Here is a 24,632-nt window from a genome sequence, read left to right on the forward strand (position 1 = left end):
CCCCAAGAACAATAGCAATGGGTTTTTGATCCTACTGCACCTATTGGTTTTGTGGGAGCCTAGGCAGTTTGGATGCTCACCTTACTAGATCTGGATGGAGGTGGGTGGTCCTTGGACTTCCCACAGGGCAGGGAACCCTGATTGCTCTTTGGGCTGACGAGGGAGGGGGACTTGATTGAGGGAGGGGGAAGGGAAAGGGGAGGCGGCGGTGGGGAAGAGACAGAAATCTTTAATTAATTAATAAAGAAATAAATAAATTAAAAATAAATAAATAAATCTAAAAAAAGAAAAAAGAAAGAGAGAGCTGACGGGAGAGGGTACAGCCCAGGAACATGGGCTCAGCATTACTGCGTGGAGCTTCCTGGAGAAGCAGATGCAAGTAGGCAAGGACATGCACGGAAAGCATTGTAAGGTTAAGGCCGTGACTGTGTTACAAGATCCTGTCTCAAAAGGAAGTAAATCAATAATTAAAACCCAAATACTTGCTATTGTCTAGTGATGTCTGTGGGCCGTTCTGCAGAGCCTGTCTCTGCCGGCTGCCTGAGGATCTCTCAGGAGGTGGCAGCCAGCACTGTGACCATCATGGGGACCGCAATAGTCAGAAACATCTCTCAAGCTCACTTTTGGGCTGCTGTCACACAGCCAGACCAAGCGCCTTACCATGTGACTTCTCTGCTGGCAAGTGTCTTTACGGCTGGTAGTGACTTCCCTCAGAACTAATGACCCAAGAACCAAACTGGCTGAGAATTAGATTTGTTTGTTTGATTTGTTTTTCCAAGACAGGGTTTCTCTGAGTTGCCCTGGGTGTCCTCCAGACTGACCTTGAACTCAGAGATCTGCCTGCCCCTACCTTCAGACCCGCTATTAAAGGCACGTACCACTACGTCAGGCTGTTTTTAAATCTATTATTTCCCTCGCTATGCCAAGCCTCTCCATTTTTTTTTTTTTAAACCTCCAGGGCTTTATTACAAAAGGAGTTGGTTGCTAGAGCGGGACCTCTCCAGTCTTTTTCTGCGTCTTCTTCCCTCCCAATATGTAACTCCAGGGAAGGTCAGTGGGCCACTCAAGGGTGTCTGGGAGAGTGAAATATGGTAGTATTTTCTTCAAAGTCCTCCAAATCCTCTGGCTGCTGTTGAGAATTTTCTCATAGCAGAGGTAGGGGCTTAGTCTCATCTCCCAGATCCTCCATATCTACATCCTGGGGAACTTTCATCTTCTTTTGTCTTTTGGGCTGTGGCTCACTAGTCCATGGCTGCCTTTTCTTTCTGAGCAAGGCGGATTTGCTGCAGGAGTTTCCTGCGCTTCTTCCCGGACAGCGTGATGTTGGCACGTGCACTGGATGCCCGCTTCTTGAGGTGGTGCCTTGTGGTCAGCCCCGCGTCTATCACAGCCCCGACCACCTGGCGCTTCCGTCGCCGATCCCTGCTCAGCACCCTCTGGCGCTTGAATAACTTCTTTTTCAGCTCCATGCGGGGACGATTGATCTTTCCTCCGGGAGGTCCCATAGCGGCACGTGGAGCCGCACTTCCGCTCCGCTCGCAGGTTCCGCCTGGAGCAAAGGCTCCGCCCGCCTTGCACCCGCGGACCAATCGCAATGCGAGGGGAGGGGCAGACTCCGGGCTTATATAAATGTGTTCCGCGGTCATTACGGGTCTTTCGAAGGACGTCTTTCACGTAAGTGGCTTCTGACTGTTGGTATACTGGGGCAGTTGGGCGCTGCTGGGATTTGGGCCTGGGCTTGTAGACCCTCCATTTCTTGGCGGGGACCGGGCGTGAGGTCCTGCTCCCCGTTATGTATGGAGGCAGAAGGAAAGGGCCCTCTCGGCGTTACGTCTTCGGTGCCTGCGGCCTCCCGTTCGCCGGTTCTATCCTCAGACGCCGGGACATCTCTCTCGATGCAGAAATGTAGCCAGAATCGGCAGTCCCCTCCAAGCCTCTCTACTTTTGCAAGTGGCCCGTGCCTTTGGCGTTTTATCTACCGCGTTCCCGCCTACACCAATATCCCAAAGCATTTCCCCTGTGTCTTCTTGCAACTGTGTTTTATACAATTCTAGGATTTTTGTTTTGTTGTCTTGTGGGTTTTTGTTTTGTTATTATTTTGGTTTTATTTGTTCGTTTTTGTGACAGGGTTCCCACCCAGTCACCCAGGTTGGCCTGGCACAGCAATTCTCCCACCTCCGCCTCCCAGATGGCGCTAGGATTAAACATTGTTTGAGCTGATTCACCTGGCTTTGGCTTTCAAGCTTAATATCTGGATCTTTGATTCATTTTGATTTGGTCTGGTGGGTTGATGACACAGAAAGAGAGCTACTTTCACTCTTCCGCAAAAAAGTTTCCTGGACACTGTTTATTGACCGTCTTTTCCCCACTGTTCTTGGCACTTCTGTCAGAAACCAGTTAGCTATGTGAGGACAGATTGATTTCTGATGAACCGAATCATTAAAATGTTGAAGGCCAAAGCTTTTCCCATCTGCTGTGCCCATTGCCAGCCCTCATCTGAGGCGCTGAACTGTAGCCAGTGTCAAGAGGGATGAGGATGGCTGGCCTCGGGAGAACTTACCGGACCGTGAAATGGTGTGCGCAAACATATAGATGATTAGCCAGGCGGTGGTGGCGCACGCCTTTAATCCCAGCGCGTGGGAAGCAGAGACAGGTGGATCTCTGTGAGTTCGAGGCCAGTCTGGCCTACAGGGTGAGTTCCAGGACAGGTTCCAAAGTTACAGAAAAGCCCTTTCTTGAAGAGCAAAACAAAGTCACAAAAAGGTATACAGTATAGACCACGTGGTACCCACTATAGCAGGGCTTCTGTGAGTCAGTCCTGGGATCTTCTCCGCTCAGCTTTGCCAGCTGTCTGCAGAGACACCTCCCTGGCCCTGCCTTCTAGGTGTTTTCCCTAGGAGGCTCATTTTAGCCTGAAGGCGAATGGGTAGGGAAAAGAACTTCTCACTTCCTGTCACTTTCCCCTTCTAAGGCTCTTCCTCTTTTACAACTTTGGACGCGGGCATCTGATAGCCTTAATCAAAGGAAGATCACCCATCACACTTGACTTGGAACCAACGTGGAGAAATTGCCATCTATCTAGTAAAGATTGTCACATTTGGAGTTTGATTTTCAATCAGGATTAAGGATTTTTTGTTTGCTTGTTTTAGGTCACAGCAAAATGGATGGGAAGCATCAGAAAATCCCCATAGACTTCCTGTCTCAAGGCATGAACAACTTCCCCCCTTACCTATATCCCCCCACCACCAAAATGATGGGTGTGTATAACTGTTTAACCTACACAGACATGGTGGCCCCCACTTTATTTAACACCAACTCAGGAGGCAGAGGTAGGGGCATCTCTGAGTTCAGGGCCAACCTTGCTTACACAGCAACGCAAGTTCCACAGCAGCTGGAGGGTGTGGTATAGAGTTGGAGGTCAACGTAGCTTTATACACACACACACACACACACACACACACACACACACACGGAAAGGAAAGGAGAAAGGAAAGGAAAGGAAAGGAAAGGAAAGGAAAGGAAAGGAAAAAATCAGTTCAAAAAGAAGGTACTGAGATGGCTTAGTGGGAATGGGTGATTGTTGCCAAGTGTCTCAAACTGAATTTGAGCCCCAGGACTCAAATAGTGGAAGGAGAAAAGTGACTTCCACAAGTTGTCCTCTGACTTCAATGTTCCAGCAGTGGCATGTAAAGCCCTCCACAACTACAAAAAGGGGAAAAGAAAGAAAAGAAGGAAGGAAGGAAGGAAGGAAGGAAGGAAGGAAGGAAGCTGAGGGCTGAAGGAATGCAAATGCCACACAAACCTGTAAGCACCAGAAACCAGCAAAAGTTATTAAGCAAAAGAAATAAGCAGATTATATGCATTAGAAAAATAACTCTGGGTCACTATCAAATCGGAGCTCTGCTTCTCTCAACAACTAGCAGGATTGATGCAGGAAACAAGGCCTATCTATCAGAAGGATTTCTGGAGCAGGCTTTCGAAACAGAAGCTCTGGGCCTGGGCTTGGGTGTCAGTAGAGGTCACATGGCTCCCATTAGCGTGATTCCTGTGACTCTGAAGTCAGAGAAGAGGATCAGAGGCCATTAGGCACTCTTTGCAGTGACCTCATTGAGAATCCAATGTGTCATTCCTGACATCGTTCATCCCAGCACGCAGGAGGCAGACGCAGGCAGATCTCTGATTTCCAGTAAGTTTCAAGTCAACCGGAGCTACGTCGTTACTAAAACCCTGTCTCAAAACAAAGCAAAAAAAAAACCAAAACAAAACAGCAAAAATAAAAACCCAAACATCAAAAAACCAGAGAAATCAGATCTGCAAAGTGGCATCACCATCCCCCCACTAGCCTTGAATGAAAAGACTTGTTAACGAACCAATTGATAAACTCCAGTGAGCCCTCCACATTGTCAAATTATGCAATTAGGAAGGAAAGATGATTTGACGTGTAAGGGATGTATAGCTTACTTGCAAACACCACAAGTCACTGCCCACAAGGACCTTTTGAATTTGGAGACCATCTGACCATCCCCAGAGACACGAAAGGCTTCCTTTCTGCTAAGCAGGACATCTGATACTTTAAGGACTACACTTCGGAGGGCCACTCACGCACATTAGCTTGCTTAGGTGCCAGGAACTCCCCAGAGTTAGGGAAAGTACTCACTTCCAAGAGACAGATCAATAGTGGGATAAAAAGTGTCACACGAAGGGCAGGACTCTTATTCGTGGCTCCCCTCGAACACTGCCTCTGACCCTGGATGAGGCTCAAGTGTTCTAAGGTACGTCGAATAATACTGCACACTTGTTGGTAATTCTTCACGTGGAAAGATAAACAAAAACAGAGATAAACCCGTTGGGTGTGGTAGTTAGTGTAGGCCTGTAAACCCAGCTACCAGGAAGCAGCGAATAGCTGAACTGAGTTGAAGGTCAGTCAGGACTAAATAAATTTCGTTTTAAAAAAGTGAAATAAACGATGGAACTTCATGCAAAATAAATAATACTGCACAGAGAACTGGGATTATCTTTCCTTCATCCTCTGTTCATTCAACACCCACTTAAGACCCCCTGCACTGACAAAGCCAGCTTCTCGGGTTTTTAGTCACAATCTGGGAGATTGGAACCCCGGCAAGTGACGGTCTCTCAGCTTTGGGACTTAAATCCTTGGGCGCTGTCCTGGAGCGAGGTGAGAACAATAGCCCTTTGGAGATCCGAGTTTTGAGTTTCATCTGCTTTGCCTTGTTGTCTCCGTCCCCTCCTTTCGCAGTGAGTCTGGGAATGCGCTAGCTGCCACGCACAACCCTCCAGGACTGGCTGCTACAGAGCTATAGAAATTCGAGACAGGCACGGATCTGTAGGCGGAAAACAAAGTGCCACTGATCGTCTGGTCGCTTCCCCTACCCTGCTTCCCCACCCCTACCCCCGCCCCGGTCCTAGAAGGCGGCGCCGCAGACCGGGGACTCCCCAGGTCTAGCTAGGAGGCGGGGTCGGAGCCGACGCAGCCAAAAAGGTTCCCTTTTGCAGAGAGGGGGGACCCGCCTGTAAATAATACCCGGGGACAGGAGAAAGGCTCCCATTGGCCGGAGGGCAGGTGACGAGCAGGGGGCGGACTCCCGGGAGGGGGCAGTCATAGGGAGGGGGTGTGCGCGGCTCGGTGTCAGTTTTCGGAATCCCAGCGCGCACTGCTCGGTGTAGTGGGACCCCCAGCCCGGCTCAGTGCCCCGGCTGCTGTCTCCTCGGCTGGGCGTCGCGGCCCAGGTCTTTTGCGATTTCTCTCGGCAGAGCTTCGCTCCGAAAGACTTTGTTTCCTCCTCTGCCCTCTTTGTTGCTCTGCAAACCGGCCTCTCCACAGCATCTGACTACTCCGGGAGTTGCATCTCCAGCCCGGCCATCGCCGTGCACAACCCCGCCAGGTCTCAACACTCTGTCTCCGTTCGCCCCGGGAAGCCGTCCTTGACTTCATTGATGCACCCATTTCAGTGGTGTAACGGTGAGTCCCGGGTCTGGCGGGTGAGCGGACACCGCTCAGGTCCAGGTCCCGAGCCAAGTTTCCCCGTCCCAGAGACGTCCTGGCGTCCTGCGGTGCTCTGCACAGCGCGCAGTTTGAAACGACCCATTCTCAGTGTCTGGGGATAAAAAAGGGTCTGGAAACAAGTGGAGGGCTAGGGGCGTGTGAGCCGAGGGCTTCCCGGCCTTTGTATGGCGGTCTGGCTCTTCTACCCCCTTCGCCTGCCTTTGTGCGCTCTCAAACTCTGTTCTTTGTTGTGGTGGTTGGAAAATTAAATCCGCGCTCGGGCTAGGATCTCCTAGAGGGAGCTCAAGTTCCGGCTCTGAAACTTTGCAGGCTCTTTTAAATATGTATACAGTGCAACGTGCGGGACCGGGCGCGGGGTGACTTTCCCCATCTTTGTTGGTTCCCACCGGCTTCCAGGGGCAGGATTAAAGAGCGTCAATACTAAATAGATAAAGCCTTACAGATTATTGCTGGGCCCTAGCTCAGGGCTGGCCTGGCAAGATCTTCGCTTTCTGGCAAGGAGGCCAGACCGCGGGGTCTGCTTTTAGTCTAGATGGTGACAGCGCCTCTATGCACAGCCAGCCACCCGCTACCAACCCCTACCCCACACTCCACCGGGTAATGATGCTAAATTAATTCACCTGAGGCTTTTTTGGTGGCTCAGTTGTTACGGGTTAAGAGCGGGTCTGGATTCCCCGTATAAGGAGCTGATAAATCTTTCTGAGGCGGTCACTTAAGCTTTAGATGTTAAAACCACCCACCCTTCCCCACCACGGATCCCCAGAATCTTGGCCACTCTTTCTAGACATGAAGAGTTGGGCGAGGTGAAAAGCAGCTGGAGCTTTTTTTTTTTTCTTTTTGTATGGTTGACTGGTTACTCAGGGGGGTAAAAAACTATTCTTGAGTAGATTTCTGCCAGATCCTGGATTAATTATTTCAAGAGTCTTTTGTTTTAAGGCAGAGTTTCGGCTGCATGTGTATGAGTGGCCCCTGTCCTCCCCTCCCCCGCCCCCTGTCCTTCCTCCTTTTGCAAGTCAGATCTAATTTCCTGAAAATGAACCAAGCTGTGTGTGATAGGCGGGTAGTGGAGAGGGGCGGGGGATGGGGGTTGAGGCTGACGGTGTGTCCCAGCATCTGGGAAAGATTCCCTTTGGCTGGAAAGAAGCAGTTCCCAGATCTGCTGGTCTTGGCCAGACCTGCTCTGACGTCATTCCTACTTGCCGCCTGCCAGCTGAGATGCGCTGGTGTCAAGACAATGGACCAGAGACTTAGGGAGGACTAAGCTGTTAATAACCCCGAACTTTCTTCTGAGCAGTTCCCTTTGGAAACTTGCACCTTCCCTGCCCCACCCGCGTGGTGTAGGACCCAGGCCTTGCTCATTCTGAACATACTCCATCACTGACGTGCAATGCACCCTGTCTTTGTGTGTGTGTGTGTGTGTGTGTGTTTTGAGACAGTGTTTCTCTGTGTAGCTTTGGAGCCTGTCCTGGAATTTGCTCTGTAGACCAGGCTAGCCTCGAACTCACAGAGATCCGCCTGTCTCTGCTTCACAAGTGCTGGGATTAAAGGCGTGCACCACCACTGGTTTATCTTGCACTTCTTGAAGTGATTTCTGCCCCCTTGAAAAACCTCTTAGAGATCCTATATCTGGGATGCATATTCTTTGACCTTAAAGTTTCAAAGAAAAACTCAACTGTTCAATTTGGACAATAACTATTTTTTTCCATTTCTCTTCAAGAGTATTTCAAGAGTATAAGTTGAACATTCCCAATCTGAAAATTAAAATTCCTGAAAAGTTCAAATTATATAAAATTCAAATGTGAAATCACAAGAGACAGTTTCACACCATTAACTTTGCTCTGTATACAGAATTGCTTAAAATGTGTAATGTATTCTTCAGGCTACGTGAACAAGGTGTATATAAAACATAGGATGAATTTCACGTTTAGGCTTGAGCCCTGTCCTGGAGATACCAAACTATGTACAAATATTCTAAAGGAAAAACATTTCAAATCCTCATGAGGTGGGGTTTTCAAGCCAGGCGGTGGAGGCACATGCCTTGGGAGACAGAGGCAGGCAGATCTCTGTGAATTCAAGGCCAGCCCTATATACAAGAGTTAGTTCCAGGACAGACTCCAAAGCTCCAGAGAAACCCTGTCTTGAACCCCCCCCCCAAAAAAAAAAAAAACTAAAAAAAAATGAGGTGGGTTTTCACCGTCACCCATGCTGGCCTCAGAAAAACTCTGCCTGAGCCCTTCAGACTGCTGGGGTCACATAAGCTACTATGATAGGCTGTGTGTCAACAGTTTTTCCTGGGGAGATGCACCTTGCATGTCTATTTACCACCACCACCACCACACACACACACACACCCCACACACCCCACACCCCCGCTGTATTCCACGACCGGCCAAAATACAGGCACCACTGAAGTCCAACTTGGGTGAGCCAATGAGTTTCATTGGGGTTACTTACAGGAATATGGGCAAGCAGAAATGGTTCAGATAGCTATATCACTAAAGCCCACCCCAGCATGGGTGACTGCTCACAAAAGCTGGGAAACCTGAAGCATACTGCACAGCCGGCAGCTCAATAGGTGATCTAGTTGGGCTAACTCTCTTTCAGGTAGGTTTTCAGAGTCTTTTTTTTTTTTTTTTTTTTTTTTTTTTTTTTTTTTGTGTGTTTTCTTTTTTTTTTTTTTTTTTTTTTTTTTTTTTTTTGCAGCTCAGCTTCCTTCGGAGTTCAGATTCTCAACTTTCGTTGTTAACTCTGGTGGGGAGGGGCCTGGTGAATCTGTTCGGTTTCAGGGACTTCCTGAAGCTATTTGAGTTGTTTGCCTTCCTGCAGAATGAAATATTTTAATCTCAAAGAAACTATTACACAACGCAGGCTTGAACATTTATTTTTGAAGCTGCCTCCTTATACATTTCATAAAGTAAGTCCCAAGTTCGCTGATCCAGTCCTAGAGCCCCAGAGAGAGCCTTTTAGGAGTTGAGAACAGATGGAGATAACTGATTTAGGATTGCTGGAACCAAGGTACCAAAACTGTGTGCAAGTGTAAACCCTGCACACACAGTTCTGGTTTTCCAGAATAGAAATAGAGGTTCTTTAGGACCCAGTAAATACCAGAGTCCTGCTTAAATAAGTTCCTTAGAAAAGCCATGGCAAAAGTGGAGAGGATGCTGGCCCTCTTACAGTATCAGATATTTCTGGTAGGATGAAGGAGGCTACTGGCAGTACAAGGTCCTGTTTGTCCTAAACGTACAACTTTCTGGAAGAGAGTTCCTGAGGCCCTTTTCTAGGGCAGAGCGAAGGATGCTGGGGCAGGTCTAGCATGATATCTTAGAGAGTTTCTCTGAGAAAGGCCCACAGAAAGCAAATCCTCAAGTGGGGATCAGTGATGAAAATGGTATTCTTTCTAACCCTCCAGTGGTACCAAGAAGCAAGAAGCATCCTCTTGAGCAAAGCAAATGCTGGTAGCTAATTGCTTCTTTAATCTCCCCTAATTGAAAATTCTTTCAGAACAAGAGCTTCTTTCGCTTTCTGTTTCCCCCACAAGGTCTAGGTCTGTGTATAAAACACACCCGGAACAAAACCTGTTGGTTGACTGGTGATTTATTAGCTGAGGGCAGTTTCTGGGCAGTTTTCCCAAACATCAGTCTTCCTTCTTTGAAGTAGGAGCTTTTGCCAAGAAGACTAGGTTGCTTTGAGAAAACAGGGATCTGTCTGTTAACTAGCTATATAGGCAGATCAAACATTAGCTTAGGGCACTGCCAAGTGCTTAGGAGTCCAAGTTAGTATCCCCAGACCTAGGAAGGTTCAGGCTTGTTAGGAGGACACTTAATTCCTGGGCTTTTTTTGCTCCTAGAATTATAGACTCACCTCTACCATAGCATCTGTCAAGGAAAGTGCTTGAGTCTGTCTCTTTCCTATATGGAAAGTCATCCAATCCTCTATGCACTGGATTATTCTTAATATCAACTATCATGCATTGTCATATAAACAATGCAGAGTGCGACAAAAGTCAGTTTAAGTTGATACTAGCAACAACAGTGTAACAAGGTATTCTGAGCAAAACCCATGGCAAGTGATGCAAGTCCTTAGCATTGTAGAATTCTATGACAGAGATTATTGGAGTATCCTAAAGATCATGGCAGGGGCTTAGGATTCATCTCAGTAGACCACTACCTATGCAAGATACTAGTTTATCCCACAGCCTTGGCATCAGAAAGGAAAATTCTCAGGAAGACCAACACTAGACTTCAGAAAGGAGAGAATTCCAGGCAGAGAAGGCTTCATAGACAAAGGTGTGGAGACAAAGACATGGTTGGGCAAGATTTAAAAAGACTGGCCCAGGCAGAGAACGCTCACAGGATATTGCAAGGGGGCAGATGCATGTTCATATAGACTTGAAACCAGACAGGGGTTTGGAAATTACATGGTAAGTGAAGTTGGCAGATGTGCCAGACGTATAGGATAATTAGAGAAACTAGAAAGGGTGGTGACATCAATAAGGCAGGAATAGGTGTGTGAAGTAGGGGTGTGGTCATGGTTTTTGACTTTTGAATGAAGGCTTAGGTCATCCACTAGTAGAAGAGTTAGAGGAATGGCGTGTCTCGTGTGTGATGGTTTTGTCATCACGGACAGAATCATACTCATATATGACTTAGAAAATCTTTAGCTCATAGCTTTTTAAGGTTTAAGTCTATCAAGTGCGGAGGTTGTAGCTTTACAGCCTGGGGTCCAAGAAGCAGAGAGGAAGAAGGGTCACCATCTAAGCCTACTGCAGGGTGGCCTCAAGTCCAGACCATAACACTGTCACAACCGATTTCTGTCTCTGTAGCTGGTCTCCTGCAGTTGTGGTAGCACTCACTTGTGGTAATTACCAGGTAGAACCCTAGCTCCTAACCAAAGAGCCAGGAGAGAAGCTAGCCCCTAAGGTCTGGAAGGAACTGGGAAAGTAAAAGGCTGGGAGTGGAGAATGTGATTGGTGATTGGGATATAGAACACAGATTCTGGTTAATTGGAGATACCACTCTTGAATGCTTTTGCCTAATCTCTTCCCAGTTCTGTCTTATCTATACCTTCCTACATGTTTGAGGTGATATAAGAAGGAAATTTTTCCTTAAAGGAATTTGATTTTGTTTGTGGTGAGTTTTTTGGTGGGGAATCAGGGATATCACTGCATAGCCTGGGCTAGCCTAGAACCCCTGATTCCCTTGTTCCAGCCTGAGTAGACACTTCCCAGATAATTGGGGTTATAATGTTATGTTGTCATGCCCAGTTAAGAAAATCTTGCCTTTTTCTGAAGACTTTCTTTGGTTTATTGCCCAGTCTTGAGCTCACACCCACTTCAACACCAGACATGGGCAAGGGAAGACGATTGCCTCATGGGAGGGCCAGTGAGAAGGAAGCAGCAAGTGGCAGTCAGTGCTTCCAAACTGACTGTGCAGGAGGGTCTCCACGGATCTGTTTGTTTGGGTTTTTTTTGTTTTGTTTTTTTTCGAGACAGGGTTTCTCTGTGGCTTTGGAGCCTGTCCTGGAACTAGCTCTTGTAGACCAGGCTGGCCTCGAACTCACAGAAATCTGCCTGTCTCTGCCTCCCGAGTGCTGGGATTAAAGGCGTGCGCCACCACCCCCGGCTTTTTGTTTTGTTTTGTTTTTTTGACCACGGATCTTTTTGTTTGTTTTTTTGAAACAGGGTTTCTCTGTAACAGTCCTGGCTGTCCTGGAGCTCTTGTCTGTAGACCAGGCTGGCCTCGAACTCACTGAGAGCTGTCTGCCTAGGCCTCCCAAATGCTGGGATTAAAGGCGTGCGCCACCTGATCCTCCAAGGATCTTCTTAATGAATCCAGTTCATTTAGTGTGATATAGGCCCAAGACTGCACAATTTTAACAAGTTCTTAGGGGATACAAGGATGGGACCTTGAGGCTGTGAGTAGAAACATGGCCACTCAAGGAAGATGACATTCCCTGGCAACAGTCCCCATCACCACCTTGTGGAATGCCGACCTAGACTTCTGTTCCAGTTCTGATACAGTTTATTTTCTGGAACAGGTTCTTTGTATTTATTTCTTAAACCATCATTTCTATTACTCAACTTTGCAAGTTTTCCTATGAGGTTAATTCTATAACAATAACTCATTGAACATCACACAGCTTGCTTAGGAGACTTAGGTCAAGACTCAATGTATTTTCTCCCCTAAGGCTCTTCTTTTTATTATGTACTCAGTGTCTCCTTCTTGGAGGCAATTTTGATATTTTCTTTTTCTACTTTCTACTCTTGCCTTGCCTAAATTCTTTTTTTTTTTTTTTTTTTGAGACAGTTTCTTTGTATAGTCCTGGCTGTCCTGGGACCCACTCTGTAGACCATGCGGGCCTTGAACTCAGATCCACCTGCCTCTGCCACACAGAGGACTAAAGGCGTGCACCACCATGCTAGACTTCTAAATTATTAATCCTTTTAAGTACTTTGCCTATCATTTCATTTCACAGATTGATGGAGTAATTTACTCAGGACCATGTAGTTAGTGCTAATATATAAGTTTAAGTTAGAGCCTGACATTCCTACTAACGCAGTGTGCCACGGGCCCCAGTGGTAAGTGTCTAACTTTAGTATTCTTTGCCTCTTGCTTTGCAGGGTGTTTCTGTGGCCTGGGACTGGTTAGCACCAACAAGTCCTGCTCAATGCCACCTATCAGTTTCCAAGACCTTCCCCTCAACATCTACATGGTCATCTTCGGTACAGGCATCTTTGTCTTCATGCTCAGCCTCATCTTCTGCTGCTACTTCATCAGGTTGGTTGCTGGCTGGCTGATCTGGGTGGGGGGGGGAGGGGAGGAACTAAGAAGGAAGGAGGCTAGGGCATGGAGGGTATTAAGCGAGTCAAGTGCATGTGTGTGTGCCTGTGCTTGTGTGTGCATGCGCGTGCACAAACACACCAGAGCTTTGTGCTAGAGCCTCTGGTGGGAGGATGTACATTAATTAGCTCAACCCTCTGGACTCTTGAGGTCTGGTGTTTCTATTTATGTCAGCCTATCAAGTTATCCCAGAGCACATAAGGTCACCGAGGGTTGGACTGCATTCCACTAGTTGGCCAGTTAGTCTAAGGCTGTCTAGAATGACTGTTAGCCGAGCGATAAAGCCAGCACTCTTAACCTGCTTCCCACTCACAGCCAGGGAGAGGTCGGTCGGTAGGTATCGGTTCTTTCCTTCTCCCGTGAAATTGCCAGTTCTCCCAGTGCTGATGTTAGCAGACTCATACGGAAAACTCCTTGTCAGCGTTTACTTTTGAGAGCAGAAAGAATGGCATGTACTCTTAGTTGCTTAGGGATCGAGGAAAGAACTTTCGCTTGGCAGGGGTAGCTGAGCTCCAGGAACTATTTCTCCTTATGGTGAAGGCCGCACGAGTTTATGGCTGCTATCTACTAAAAAGCTGGGGAGATGATGGTTCAGTAGTTAAAGTGCCCGTATCAGGAGTAGAATTTGAATACTGGGACCTCTGTTAATGCTGGGTGAACACTGGCCCCAGGTAATTCCAGCCCTGGAATGTGGAGATAGGGTGTCTAGAGCAAGCTAGCAATCCAGACCAACCGCCTAGTGAAGCTCTGAGTTCAATGACAAGAAGCCGCCTCAGTGAATGTGATGGAGAGGCCTGAGGAAGACTTCCTGTGTCGGTCTCCTATATGTACACATATGTGCTAACACACATATTAATATGGATGTGCATGCACGTGGGGAAAGTGTTAGACATGCTTGGGACTTAGAGTAGAAACCAAAGCAGCATGCTAGCGGGGTGTTCTGTTGGTACTTACGGTTCTTTGGTCCCATGGGTCTGCCCTGTACGTTGGAGACAATAGAGCATCTTTGGTCAATAGAACATGTTAATAGCCCTTGGAGTCTTTGTGACAACTGGCCCTTTCCCTGGCACACACATTGCCTAATGCCTGGAGAGGCACAGGCTAGATAGGGTCTAATCGAATCAATTAGGAAATTAAGAGCCAGGGGTCTTGGTACCTTGTTGGGATTCTTTGCTGGAAGATGACTTCTACCTGAAAGGCAGATGCTTGGAAGTACATGAGGCAAGCACTACTTCCCCAGCCCATGGCTGCTGTGGGGCTCTTCAGAACCTTCCCAAATAGGTCTTTTGTTGATTTTTTGAGACAAGAGTTTCTCTGTGTAGCCCTGGCTGTCCTGGAACTCACTTTGCAGACCAGGCTGGACTTGAACTCACAAAGATCTGCCTGTCTCTGCCTCCCAAGTGCTGGGATTAAGGGTGTGCACCACCACTGCCTGGCCTCCAAACAGATCTTTAAAACTTGAATTTCTCCACCCTAAGTGTGCAGAGAAAATAGTGCTTGATTTTTTTTTCCTCTGATATAACTAGTGCAAAGCCCACATTTAGCTGCTAAGTGGGAGCACTTTTTTCTCTTGTACATCCTCTTTTCTGTTCTACATCCTCTTTAATGTTTTCCATCCCTATGTTTCCCTTCGCAAACCATTCTTATTCACTGGTCTTTTCCCTCAAACCCTGTATCAAGCAATTTTAACTTAATTCTCAGCAAGGGTCAAGTTATGCATGTTGCAAGTATCAAAGATTTCTTTAGGATGTGACTGGTAGAAATATAAACTTTTTTTTGGTGGGGTGTTTTTTTTTGTTTGTTTGTTTGTTTGTTTGGTTTTTCAAGACAGGGTTTCTTTGTGGCTTTGGAGCCTGTCCTGGAACTAGCTCTTGTAGACCAGGCTGTCCTCGAACTCATAGATCCGCCTGCCTCTGCCTCCTAAGTGCTGGGATTAAAGGCATGCACCACCACCACTACCCAGGAGAAATATAAATTTATACAAAAAAAAAAAAAGCTACTTTGCTGGGCAGTGGTGGCACACACTTTTAATCCCAGTACTCAGGAGGCAGAAGTGGGTAGATATCTGTGAGTCTGAGGCCAGCCTGGTTTACAGAGAAAGTGCCAGGACAACCATGGCTCCACAGATAGACCCTGTCTCAAAAAAAGACATAACAAAAACAAAGGAGAAAGCCAGGTGGTGGTGGTGCACACCTTTAACTCCAACACTGGGAGGCAGGTAGATCTCTGTAAGTTCAAGTCCAGCCTGGTCTACAGAGTGATTTTCAGGACAGGCTTCAAAGCTACAGAGAAAACCTGTCTCAAAACACACACACACACACACACAAACCCAAACTATATTTGGTTCCTTTACACACACACATACACAATGGTGCTGAACAGAAGAAAATCCAGAGGCCAGCACTCTGACCATCAAGCAGATGGCTGAAGTCCCTTTCCTAATTGGCACTAACAGGCGTGACCCTGCGTTTTGGCCTAGTCTATGCCAAGGGCTTTCTTGTGTCAGGCATTGTGGTAAACCATTTAGCTCACTTAATTCTGTGAACAAGCCTCCAATGTAAGGGCCAGGGAGCTGCATAAATGAAGACATTCATGTCTGAACAGTTGAGAATTTGTCCAGGAAGATGCTGAGGTGGGTTCATCTGACAATTTAGCCTTTCATGCTCTCCTCCGTGTTTGTCTTTTGTGTGTCTTCTTTCTTGTGTGGGAAGGAGAGCCTGCAGCTGAGACCTCCAAGGCCAGCAGCCCCTTTCAGCTGGGTGTCGGGGTCCTATAGGAGACAGGCTAGGGTGCTGTCTGTCACTGACTTGTTTTGTTTTGGCTGTAGCAGAACAGAGAGAGTCGTGACCACGTGATACTAAAAGCCATCTCCACTGTGGTGCAGCGCGGTGCCATCTGTCCTCTTGGCAGTGTCCAGCCCCTTCACCACCCCACCCTGTGTGCTGTAGCCTGTCCAGAGCCAGCTGACCCCTGGGTCTCATGGTTCCAAAGGCTCGCTGGCATGCGGCGTGTGTGTCTATATATAGAAAGACACACAGGCACATAAGCTACTTCCTCTCTCTGCTTCTCAGTTTCCACCTCAGCCAAAATAGGTTTGTGACTGCCACTCCTGACCCGGTGAGCTGATGAGCCAAGGACACCTCAACTGCCAGCCGTCCCCTTGTCTCCCCTCTTTCTCCTCAGAGCTGACCTCTGCTTAACACAGGATGGAGGGGTCAGTGGGATACAAACAGGCAGGAAAAGAACAATTATTTTCAGGAGCTGGCTGCATTGTTTTGCTCTCAGAGGGAAAAGAGGGAAGAGAGAGCCTGCTGGCCGTGGCTTGCAATGGTCTCACTGAAATCGTGGTATTTTTAGTTGCTTTGCTCAGCCAGCAGCTGAGAGAGCCACCTGTCCACAGTTCTTGGCTCTCCATCCCTGGCTGGGACAGCTCAGATTATGCTTTCTGCTGTTTTCGTTGCAACTATTTGAGTCCCATCCCCTCACAACCTAATCCTTCCAGAGCTGAAATAGCCACGCAGGATGAAAACGGAGTTTTGAGGGTTCTGGATCCCTCCATTAAAGGAAGCCTGCCATACACAATAGGTGAATGGACCCCAGGAACCCCAGTGCTCATAAAGTGTAGCACACGCTGCCCAAGTGTATCATCAGCGTTGATGGTGAGGCGGTTGAACCTTTAAAAGAATGTGTGGCATTCTCTCTTAAACTTCTACCCCCAGACAAGGTTGGAATGTCGCTCAGGGACCTAGCAAGCATTCAGTCCTTAGACCTAGAGGGCAGGTTAAGAATGAGCTCAAGAGTGCAGATGAACTGGGTTATTGCTGAACTGGAGAGTGCCTAGCAAGCACGGAATCCTAGCATCTCAGAGATGGAGGAAGGAAGATCAGAAGGTCAGGGTTATCCTTGGCTGCATAGCAAGTGTTGAGGCTAACCTGGGTTACATAAGACTCAAAAAACAGGAAAGAAAATGAAAGGTTTTTTTTTTTTTTTCTAAAGAAAAACCACATTCAGTATGGTCAGGTAATAGCTCACTCCTGCTTTAGACACCCTTCCCTGTCCATCTCCTTTGGGAGCTGAGAAAAAGACACACTTGATATATGAAAGCCTTTCTAGGGCTGGGTAGTTCTGCACATTAAAGGATTAGATAATTGGAACTTAGTCCAGGCCTGAAAGTGAGCAGAAAGCACATGCAGAGGGGGCAGGAGGGGGACGGCAGGGAAGAGGGGTGCAATGGCAGTGCTGCCTCAGCCCCAAGCCCTGGCAGGAGTCCACCTGGCTGGGACTTTCCCAGAAGCTCCAGGAACATTCAGCCTCGCCAGACCACGTGACTTCCTGTCAGAAAGGATGGAGGAGGCTGGTGGCCAGATCTTATCTGTCCTGACCCACCTCTCAGGCAGAGCTCTGCACTCTGCTTCTTCGCCACCTTGGGAGGAGCTGCCACCACAGAAATGAGGTGATCTGTTTTCGTTACTCAGGCCAGCAACCTTTATTTGCAGGCTTCCTTGGTTGTAAAGTCTCACTGCCACCCAGCCATGCTCTTAAACCGTCATGGCCGGTTCCAAAGGCAATCACGGACAATTCATAAACAGATGGGACAATGGCATTTTAGAAAAGATTTTTTTCCTTTGGTAGTGCAGGAGATCAAAACCTTCACACGTGGGAACAAGTGCCCTGCTGCTGAGCTGAAGTTTCAGATTGTGAGATGAAAGTTTTTATACTATGAGATCTTTCCATTTTTACATAGTGAAGAATAAAAGCCATTCTTAGCCTGTCGATTCTGTAAGAACAGGACTTGGCCCTACTCCAGTAGAGCCAAGATTCCCTCCCATACTCCAGCCAAATCTATGTTAGAAGTTCTGGGTGCGTAGCTCCATGGTAAAGCATGTATGCAGTAAACAGATCATATTAACTACATGCTTTTATCATTGCTATGAAAGATGCCTGATTTGATTTGTGGTTTCAGATGGTTTCATCCATGGTCACGTTAGTCTCAAGCGCTTAAGCAGAAAATTGTGGTGGCAGGAACTTGTGACAGCAGCTACTGGTCAGTTCTTACTGGACAAGAACAGAAAGTAGAGAAGACAGCAGGGCCAGGGCAAGATTCCTCTTTCTGCAACCTTAACGCCATTGAAAGACTCTCATTATTGGAGTATGTCTGGACATGACATCAGAGACCCCATAGGCACACCCTGAGATATATTTTACTTAATACTGAGATATTAAAGGTTTTTTGTTTTATGTTTTGGTTTGTTTTGGTTTTGGTTTGTTTTTGTTTTGGTTTGTTTTTCTTTTTTGATTTTTGAGGCAGGGTTTTTCTGTAGCTTTGGAGCCTGTCCTGGAACTAGCTCTTGTAGACAAGACTAGCCTCAAACTCACAGAGATCCTCCTGCCTCTGTCTCCCGAGTGCTGGGATTAACGGCGTGTGCCACCACCGCTGGCTTTTAAGGTATTTCTTAATCAAATTAACTTGATCATTATAGCTTGCCTGGGACACTGGAGTTAATTCCTAGCACTCAACAACAACAACAACAAAAAGGCGAGAGACAGTTCTATGCCCATATATGGGAGGCTTCTCCACCTACCTGCATCTGGGCACAGTAGCATAGGCCTGTGGTCCCAGTTCTTTTTGAAGGTCATGGATTTGAAGTCCATCTGGGCTATGTGTAGAACTCACAGGAAGAATTCCCCACTGATGTAGGATGGCAGAGTCATATTCATGCTTCCAGTCATCTGTACAGTGGGTCACCCAAAGTCAAAGGCTTAATAAAGCGTGCAGGGTATCTCACAATCAAATAAGAACTCGAGACTCCGATGTATTCCACCTAATTGCGGAGGCAGGGGGATCATGTTCTGTGGTAAAGAGTATAGGCTCCCTAATCACAGAGACTGACTTCTATTTAACCCAGGAGCTTCCCATCAGCTCTGTAAAGTTTGGGTAACTTGTTTGATTTGGGGGGGGGTTCATTTATTTTTTCATCTATAAAATGGAAAGTTCCTCCTTCCTGTAGTTACTTGTATTCAGTGAGACAATGTCAGTCTCCAAGGGACACACAACATACCTGGACGGACTATTTATTATACCGTTGTTATGAGTATCAACATGCTGTGTTTTGGCTATCAAGTAGCTGTGTACAGACAAGCAGCTAAAAACATCTAGCTCCTTCTGCACATGGTAAGAATACAGTTGATCTCTGTACTTTGGATACGTGGAGGAATTTACCATCTGGTAAAAGACAAAGAAAGCAGATAAGCCATGTAGGATGTCCTACTGGAGAACAACCCAGAATGTGACTGGGACCTGGTAACAAAGCCTTAATCCTTATCATCTCTGGTTGGCTTGCATACATCTGAACTGTGCCACCATTGTCATCTGTGAAACAAGTACCTGTTTCATCTCCAGAAAAATGTCCAAGCAGTCAGCCCTCTTCACATATACTGTCATTGTCTGTGCATCTTAAAAAGAAAGAAAGAAAAAGAAAGAAAAGAAGTGGTAATCTGCCCTCTCCTCTTTTTCTTCACCTAGTAAACTCCGGAACCAGGCACAGAGCGAACGGTACGGCTATAAGGAGGTAAATACTGTCTCTTTGCATTAAACTTTCTCCTTTCTCACTTGCCCTGATAGCGAGAGCAAGCCCAAACTTCCATAGTCTACATTCCCTTCCTTCCTGAGCATCCTGGAGGTCTACCACTCCTGCCACTGTTCTCGAGTTGGGTTTGCCCCTCGCCTTCATGGAGAGAAAGCGGTCACATCATTCAATGAACCTCCCTGGCCTCTATGGTTGGTACCTACAAACGTCTGCATCTTTCCTCCTCAGGTGGTGCTTAAAGGTGATGCCAAGAAGCTGCAGCTCTATGGGGTAAGTGTCTTGGGATAACCTTTGGGAGGATCCTGCTTAGAGCATCTTTCTTGAGCTCTTTGGACCTTCCTTCTCCAGACTCTTTAGTCCCTGCCTTCAGATTCCTGTGTCCAAACAGAAGGACTTCAACCCAGTAGGTAATACATTTTGTCTAGAGTCAGATAAGGCATGAAACAAAGGGATCACAAAAGACTCAAGATAAATGGGAACCAGGGGGGTCACGGTCTCTATGTCATAGACAATGTACAATGTAGAATCTGTAAGGATGTCACAGGCTCCATGCCATAAGCAGTATGCTGCGTAGAATCTATACAGGTGGCCCTAGGCTCTATGCCATAGGCAGTATGCTGGGCAAAATCTATGTGTGGTCATAGTCAGTGTGCTGTGTTGAATCTTTAAGGGTGTCATGAGCTCTTTGCCATAGGCAGTGTGTTGTGTTGAATCTTTAAGGGTGTCATACACTCTTGTGCCATAGGCAGTGCGCTACTAACTTTCCCTTTATTCGGATCCTGTACTCTGGTCTATGACTAAAGAAAATAAGGTCCTTTTACTTATGTATATGACATTGTCCTAACAGATCAGTGACTTGTATCCCTTGCAATAGTTCTGGCCTGTCTCCCCTCCATCCTTTCCCCAAACCTATAAGGCCAATCCCATTGGGTCTCTCAACTTCGACTTTTTTATTTCAATTACAATGTAATTATATCATCCCTCCTTCCCTTCTTTCCCCCCAGCCCCATCTTTCATTGGACCATTTCCCAACCAGTCCCCTCACCTTTGAGGTTACCTAACTCATCTCCCAAGGCTTCCATCCATAACCACAGACAGCCTAACCAGAGAGTGAGTCGTTTGTGGTTGTCTGAAAATGAGGAGGATTCCAGCATCACCAAGCATGAGACTCCCTAGACATGGCCTCATTTTACTCTTGGTTTTCACATTGCTACCACACCTCTGGTCCTTAAAGTAATTTCAGGTGTTTCCTAAGCCTTTCGCAGTTGTTCAGCTGAGATCGTGGAGTTTCATAAATGAAATTGTAATTATGGATTTGAAGAATGTAACAGCACATATATCTGTATTAGTCAGAGTTCTCTAGTGGAACAGAACTTACAGAATGAATATATATAAAGAATTTATTAGAATTGCTGACAGGCTGTGGTCCAGCTAGTCCAACAGTGGCTGTCTACTAAAAGGTCTAAGAATCTAGTAGTTAGCCGGGCGATGGTGATGCACGCCTTTAATCCCAGCACTTGGGAGGCAGAGGCAGGTGGATCTCTGTGAGTTCGAGACCATCCTGGTCTACATAGCTAGTTCCAGGACAGGCTCCAAAGCCACAGAGAAACCCTGTCTCAAAAAAACAAAAAACAACAACAACAACAACATAAAAAGAATCTAATAGTTGTTTAATCCGCAAGACTGGATGTCTCAGCTAGTCTTCATTATATACTGGAATCCCAAAGAAGTAGACTCTAATGCCAGTGAAGGATGGGCCTGCCAGTGAGAGAGAGCGAGCAGCAGGCAGAGAGCTACTTCCTTCTTCCATTGTCCTCTCCATAGGCTGCCAGCAGGTGTGGACCAGAGTACAGGTGGATTTCTCACTTCAAAGATTCAGAGATTTAGTTTAGAAAAATCTCTCACTGCCAGGTAGTGATGGGACATGCCTTTAATCCTACCCCTCAAAGACAGGCAGCTCTCTGAGTTCAAGGACAGCCAGGGCTACACAGAGAAATCCTGTCTCAGAAAAAAAGGAAGGAAAGAAGGAAGAAAAACTCTCAGGTTTGCCCAGCCATTTGGGTTTTAGTACATTGCAGATGTAGTCAAATTGACAGCCAAGATAGCCATGACATTGATCCTACAGTCCTTCTTTTTATTACTGTGTTCTTTCTTAGCCCATGCTGTAGGCTAGAATTTGAGACCCAACACTGCCAATTCAAAATTTGTGTGTTCATAAGAACGTTCTGAGTTTATCCTCTCCAATCTGGGACCCATCAGGCATAGGTAACTGTTGAGCATTGGAAATATGGACGGCCACCTCCAGGGTTTGAGAGAGGCTTAGAACGAACTTATACCAAAGTGGCCTGCACCTGCTAAATAGTAGGCACCACGAGCACAACTCTCTCTCCTGAGCCAAAATATATGCGGTGTGAATAGCTGGGAAGTTATCAGTAACACTAAAAAATAGCATCCATGTATAAGGGGTACTGTAGGGATTTGATCACACTGTGGCTTGTTAGATGTAAGATTGTGAGAAGATGGTAGCTGTTGAGTACCAGAGCAACCTAGAATGGTGTCCACATGAGGAAACAGTGCATCATGGGAAAAGAATTGGCATGCATATAAACAGTGGCCTGAAAGTGCTAACACAAATCTACAGTCCCAACACTAGGGAGGTGGAGGCTGGAAGATGAGAAATTCAAGGGACAACCTTGGTTATACAGTGTGTCTGAGGTCAGCTTGGGCATGTGAGAATCTGTCTGTCCCTCAAAGAGACAAAACCTAAAATAAAGCCAGGATGTTGAGCAGAGAGATCCATGCTTCCTCTCCCAAGGGCCTTGTCACTAAGAGCAAAAATCAGCACACACTCTTTGTTTAGTGTTTGTGATGTGGGGGATCCAATTTAGGATCTCATAGATGGTGTACAAAACTCGGCCACTGACTCATGCCCCAGCCCACAGTTCCCTTCTGAGATCAACATTTGGAGAAATGTAACTGGTGCTTTTGATAAGCCATGTTTATAATTTCTTCATTTGGTTGATTTCAGGTTAAGCAGCCGTGTTGGCTGTTATCCTGTCAATACAGTGTTATAAATACGACTGAGCCGCTGGCTGATACGGGAGGCAAGAGACTGGGCTGGAGTTTGGTTTCCTTGTTTGAAAATTTGATGGTGGATACTCAGGAGGGATGAGTGAAGAGGGTCTCTCTAGACTCTTAGCTCACAGATTCTCTCTCTCTCTCCCTTTCCCTCCCTCCCTCTCTCCCCATAGCAGACCTGTGCAGTTTGCCTGGAAGACTTCAAAGGGAAGGATGAACTAGGTGTGCTTCCGTGCCAGCATGCCTTTCACCGCAAGTATGTGGGGATGTGATTGTGTGTGTGTGGGGGGGGGGGGTTCTGTAGAGGAGAAATAATTACGGAGTATCTTTAAGAACCTTCTAATCCCGCCTGTGCTGTTCAACAGTGATGCTCTAGGTTCAGCACCCCAGAGGGGTGAGCTCAGGCCAGGCACAGAGGTACTTTGTTCTCAGAAGCAGCTGGACTCAGAGACAGCTGGAGCCATCTGGAATGGCTCCTTCGAGATAACCGTCCTCTTGTTCACAGGTGTCTGGTGAAGTGGCTAGAAGTGCGTTGTGTCTGCCCCATGTGCAACAAGCCCATCGCTGGCCCCACAGAGACCACGCAGAGCATTGGGATCCTGTTGGATGAGCTGGTGTGAGCGCTCCTTGTACGTGGACACTTGAGAAGACAGCTTACTTTGTGGACGCCGGGGATCCTCTATACAATGAGCAAGACTTCTGGGTGGTGACTTTCGTACTTGCCTAAAGGCAAAGGTGACAGGGCTGGGCTTCCACCAGCAGTGCCGGACCAGTACCAGACTTGCCCCAGCTCTGTCTCCCCAGTGCTTCTTTCCCTGTTACCCAGTCTCAATGGCCTCACCCAGCCAGACTACTCTATCTGGTACTATACTATCTGCCTGCCTCATCCTTGCCCTGGGAAGGAGTCAACCCTGTGACTGTGGATGTGGACACTTCCCTTTGGAGAAGAAGCTACTCCAACTTTGGAGGAGGTGGCTCCACTCCGCCCATATCCCTTACTCCTGCCAGAGCCTTGGGATGGTTTAAACGGAAGGAAGGAAAGATCAAAAGAACCAAGGTGAAAGATTCAGCATGAAATAAAGGAGGGCAGGGCCCCAGACAAGGGAAACGTCGATGTTTACATGGGGTGTAGGAAACAAAGGCCAGCCTTGTCCTGGCCAACGGCAGGGTGATGGGACCAACCGTCCCCTGTTAGGATGTTAGGTGCTATCTATTCTCTCCCCGACCCTGGTTAATCTCAGAGCTTCCTATTCCTTGCTGGTTTTGAAGAGACCCCATTCTAGAGGAAGGAACTTTTTCTATCAGCACATTCCCAGGGGCTATTATTACTGTTGTTATTATTTTGAAACAAAAAGGACCCTGGGATGGGGTGTTGGGAGGTTACAATAGTGCAGACATCTGCTTCCCTCTGTAAACAGTATTTTTATACTTCATCCTCACCATCTCAGGCTTTACATACGTGGCCCCTCGAGGACGGAGGGGGTGGAGTTTCTTCTTCAGCCGAGCAGCTGAGAGTGGGAAAAGGTTATGTATTTAAAGAAAATTAAATTTAATAACATGTTTCTCTAATCAAATTTGGCTCGTGGTTGTGACCTGTGCCAGGAGTGGGAACAGAACCCTTCACCCTGCTTCTTCCTCCTCCCCGAGTCAGACCACACTTGGCATTTCTAATCCTTGAGATCTAGTCCTTTTGAAAAAAAGAAAACTGAGGGCTGGGCACAGCTCAGGGTAGAGTACTTGGCTAACATGCTCAAGGACCTGGATTCAGTTTCCGGCAATGAAAAAGAAAAACGTCGGTGTGAAGTAAGATCTGATGAAGCCGGATTAATCGCCAGGATTTTTGGAAATGTTTTAAAATCAGATGTCTTCCCATGTCATTCACCAACTAAGTCTTGGAACAATAGGATTCTATCTGTAAATTTACTGCCTGTGACTTTGGAACCTCAAAGGTCCATGTGACTACCCTGGGACCCAATCTCTACTGCTTCTGTGTCGCTACAATCCCTGACCAGTAGTAGATCCTGGCCTCCTATCCCCCATTTAGAATTCCACATGGTGGCAACTTATGGCCTGGATCATCTGCCTGCATCCTCCAACTTAGCT

At 47.0% G+C, this 24,632-nt stretch overlaps 1 protein-coding gene, 1 non-coding gene and 1 pseudogene across 3 annotated transcripts; 2 read left to right on the plus strand and 1 right to left on the minus strand.

The window, feature by feature from the left end:
* Positions 1-950: 950 nt before the first annotated feature.
* Positions 951-1,513, minus strand: LOC126504480 (uncharacterized protein C11orf98 homolog; annotated as a pseudogene).
* Positions 1,514-1,746: 233 nt separating this feature from the next.
* LOC126504506 (small nucleolar RNA SNORA57) lies at positions 1,747-1,889 on the plus strand. Its single transcript, XR_007592628.1, has one exon. It is a non-coding gene; the product is annotated as a small nucleolar RNA SNORA57 (small nucleolar RNA).
* Positions 1,890-5,628: 3,739 nt separating this feature from the next.
* Positions 5,629-24,103, plus strand: Rnf122 (ring finger protein 122). 2 transcript variants are annotated; one of them, XM_050146861.1, is made up of 6 exons: positions 5,629-5,980; positions 12,645-12,801; positions 19,388-19,433; positions 19,680-19,721; positions 22,703-22,785; positions 23,035-24,103. In XM_050146861.1, exons 1-6 carry the CDS (start codon positions 5,956-5,958, stop codon positions 23,147-23,149), a joined length of 468 nt encoding a protein of 155 aa, XP_050002818.1. In that variant the 5' UTR covers positions 5,629-5,955; the 3' UTR covers positions 23,150-24,103. The 2 variants fall into 2 exon arrangements, with proteins under 2 accessions (XP_050002818.1, XP_050002819.1); XM_050146862.1 differs by having other exon boundaries at positions 22,706-22,785.
* The last annotated feature ends 529 nt before the right edge of the window (positions 24,104-24,632 follow it).

The sequence above is a fragment of the Alexandromys fortis genome, unplaced genomic scaffold (genome assembly GCF_014885135.2).
Source record: "Alexandromys fortis isolate MF-2015 unplaced genomic scaffold, M_Fortis_MF-2015_v1.1 scaffold_55, whole genome shotgun sequence".
Lineage (NCBI taxonomy): Eukaryota > Metazoa > Chordata > Mammalia > Rodentia > Cricetidae > Alexandromys > Alexandromys fortis.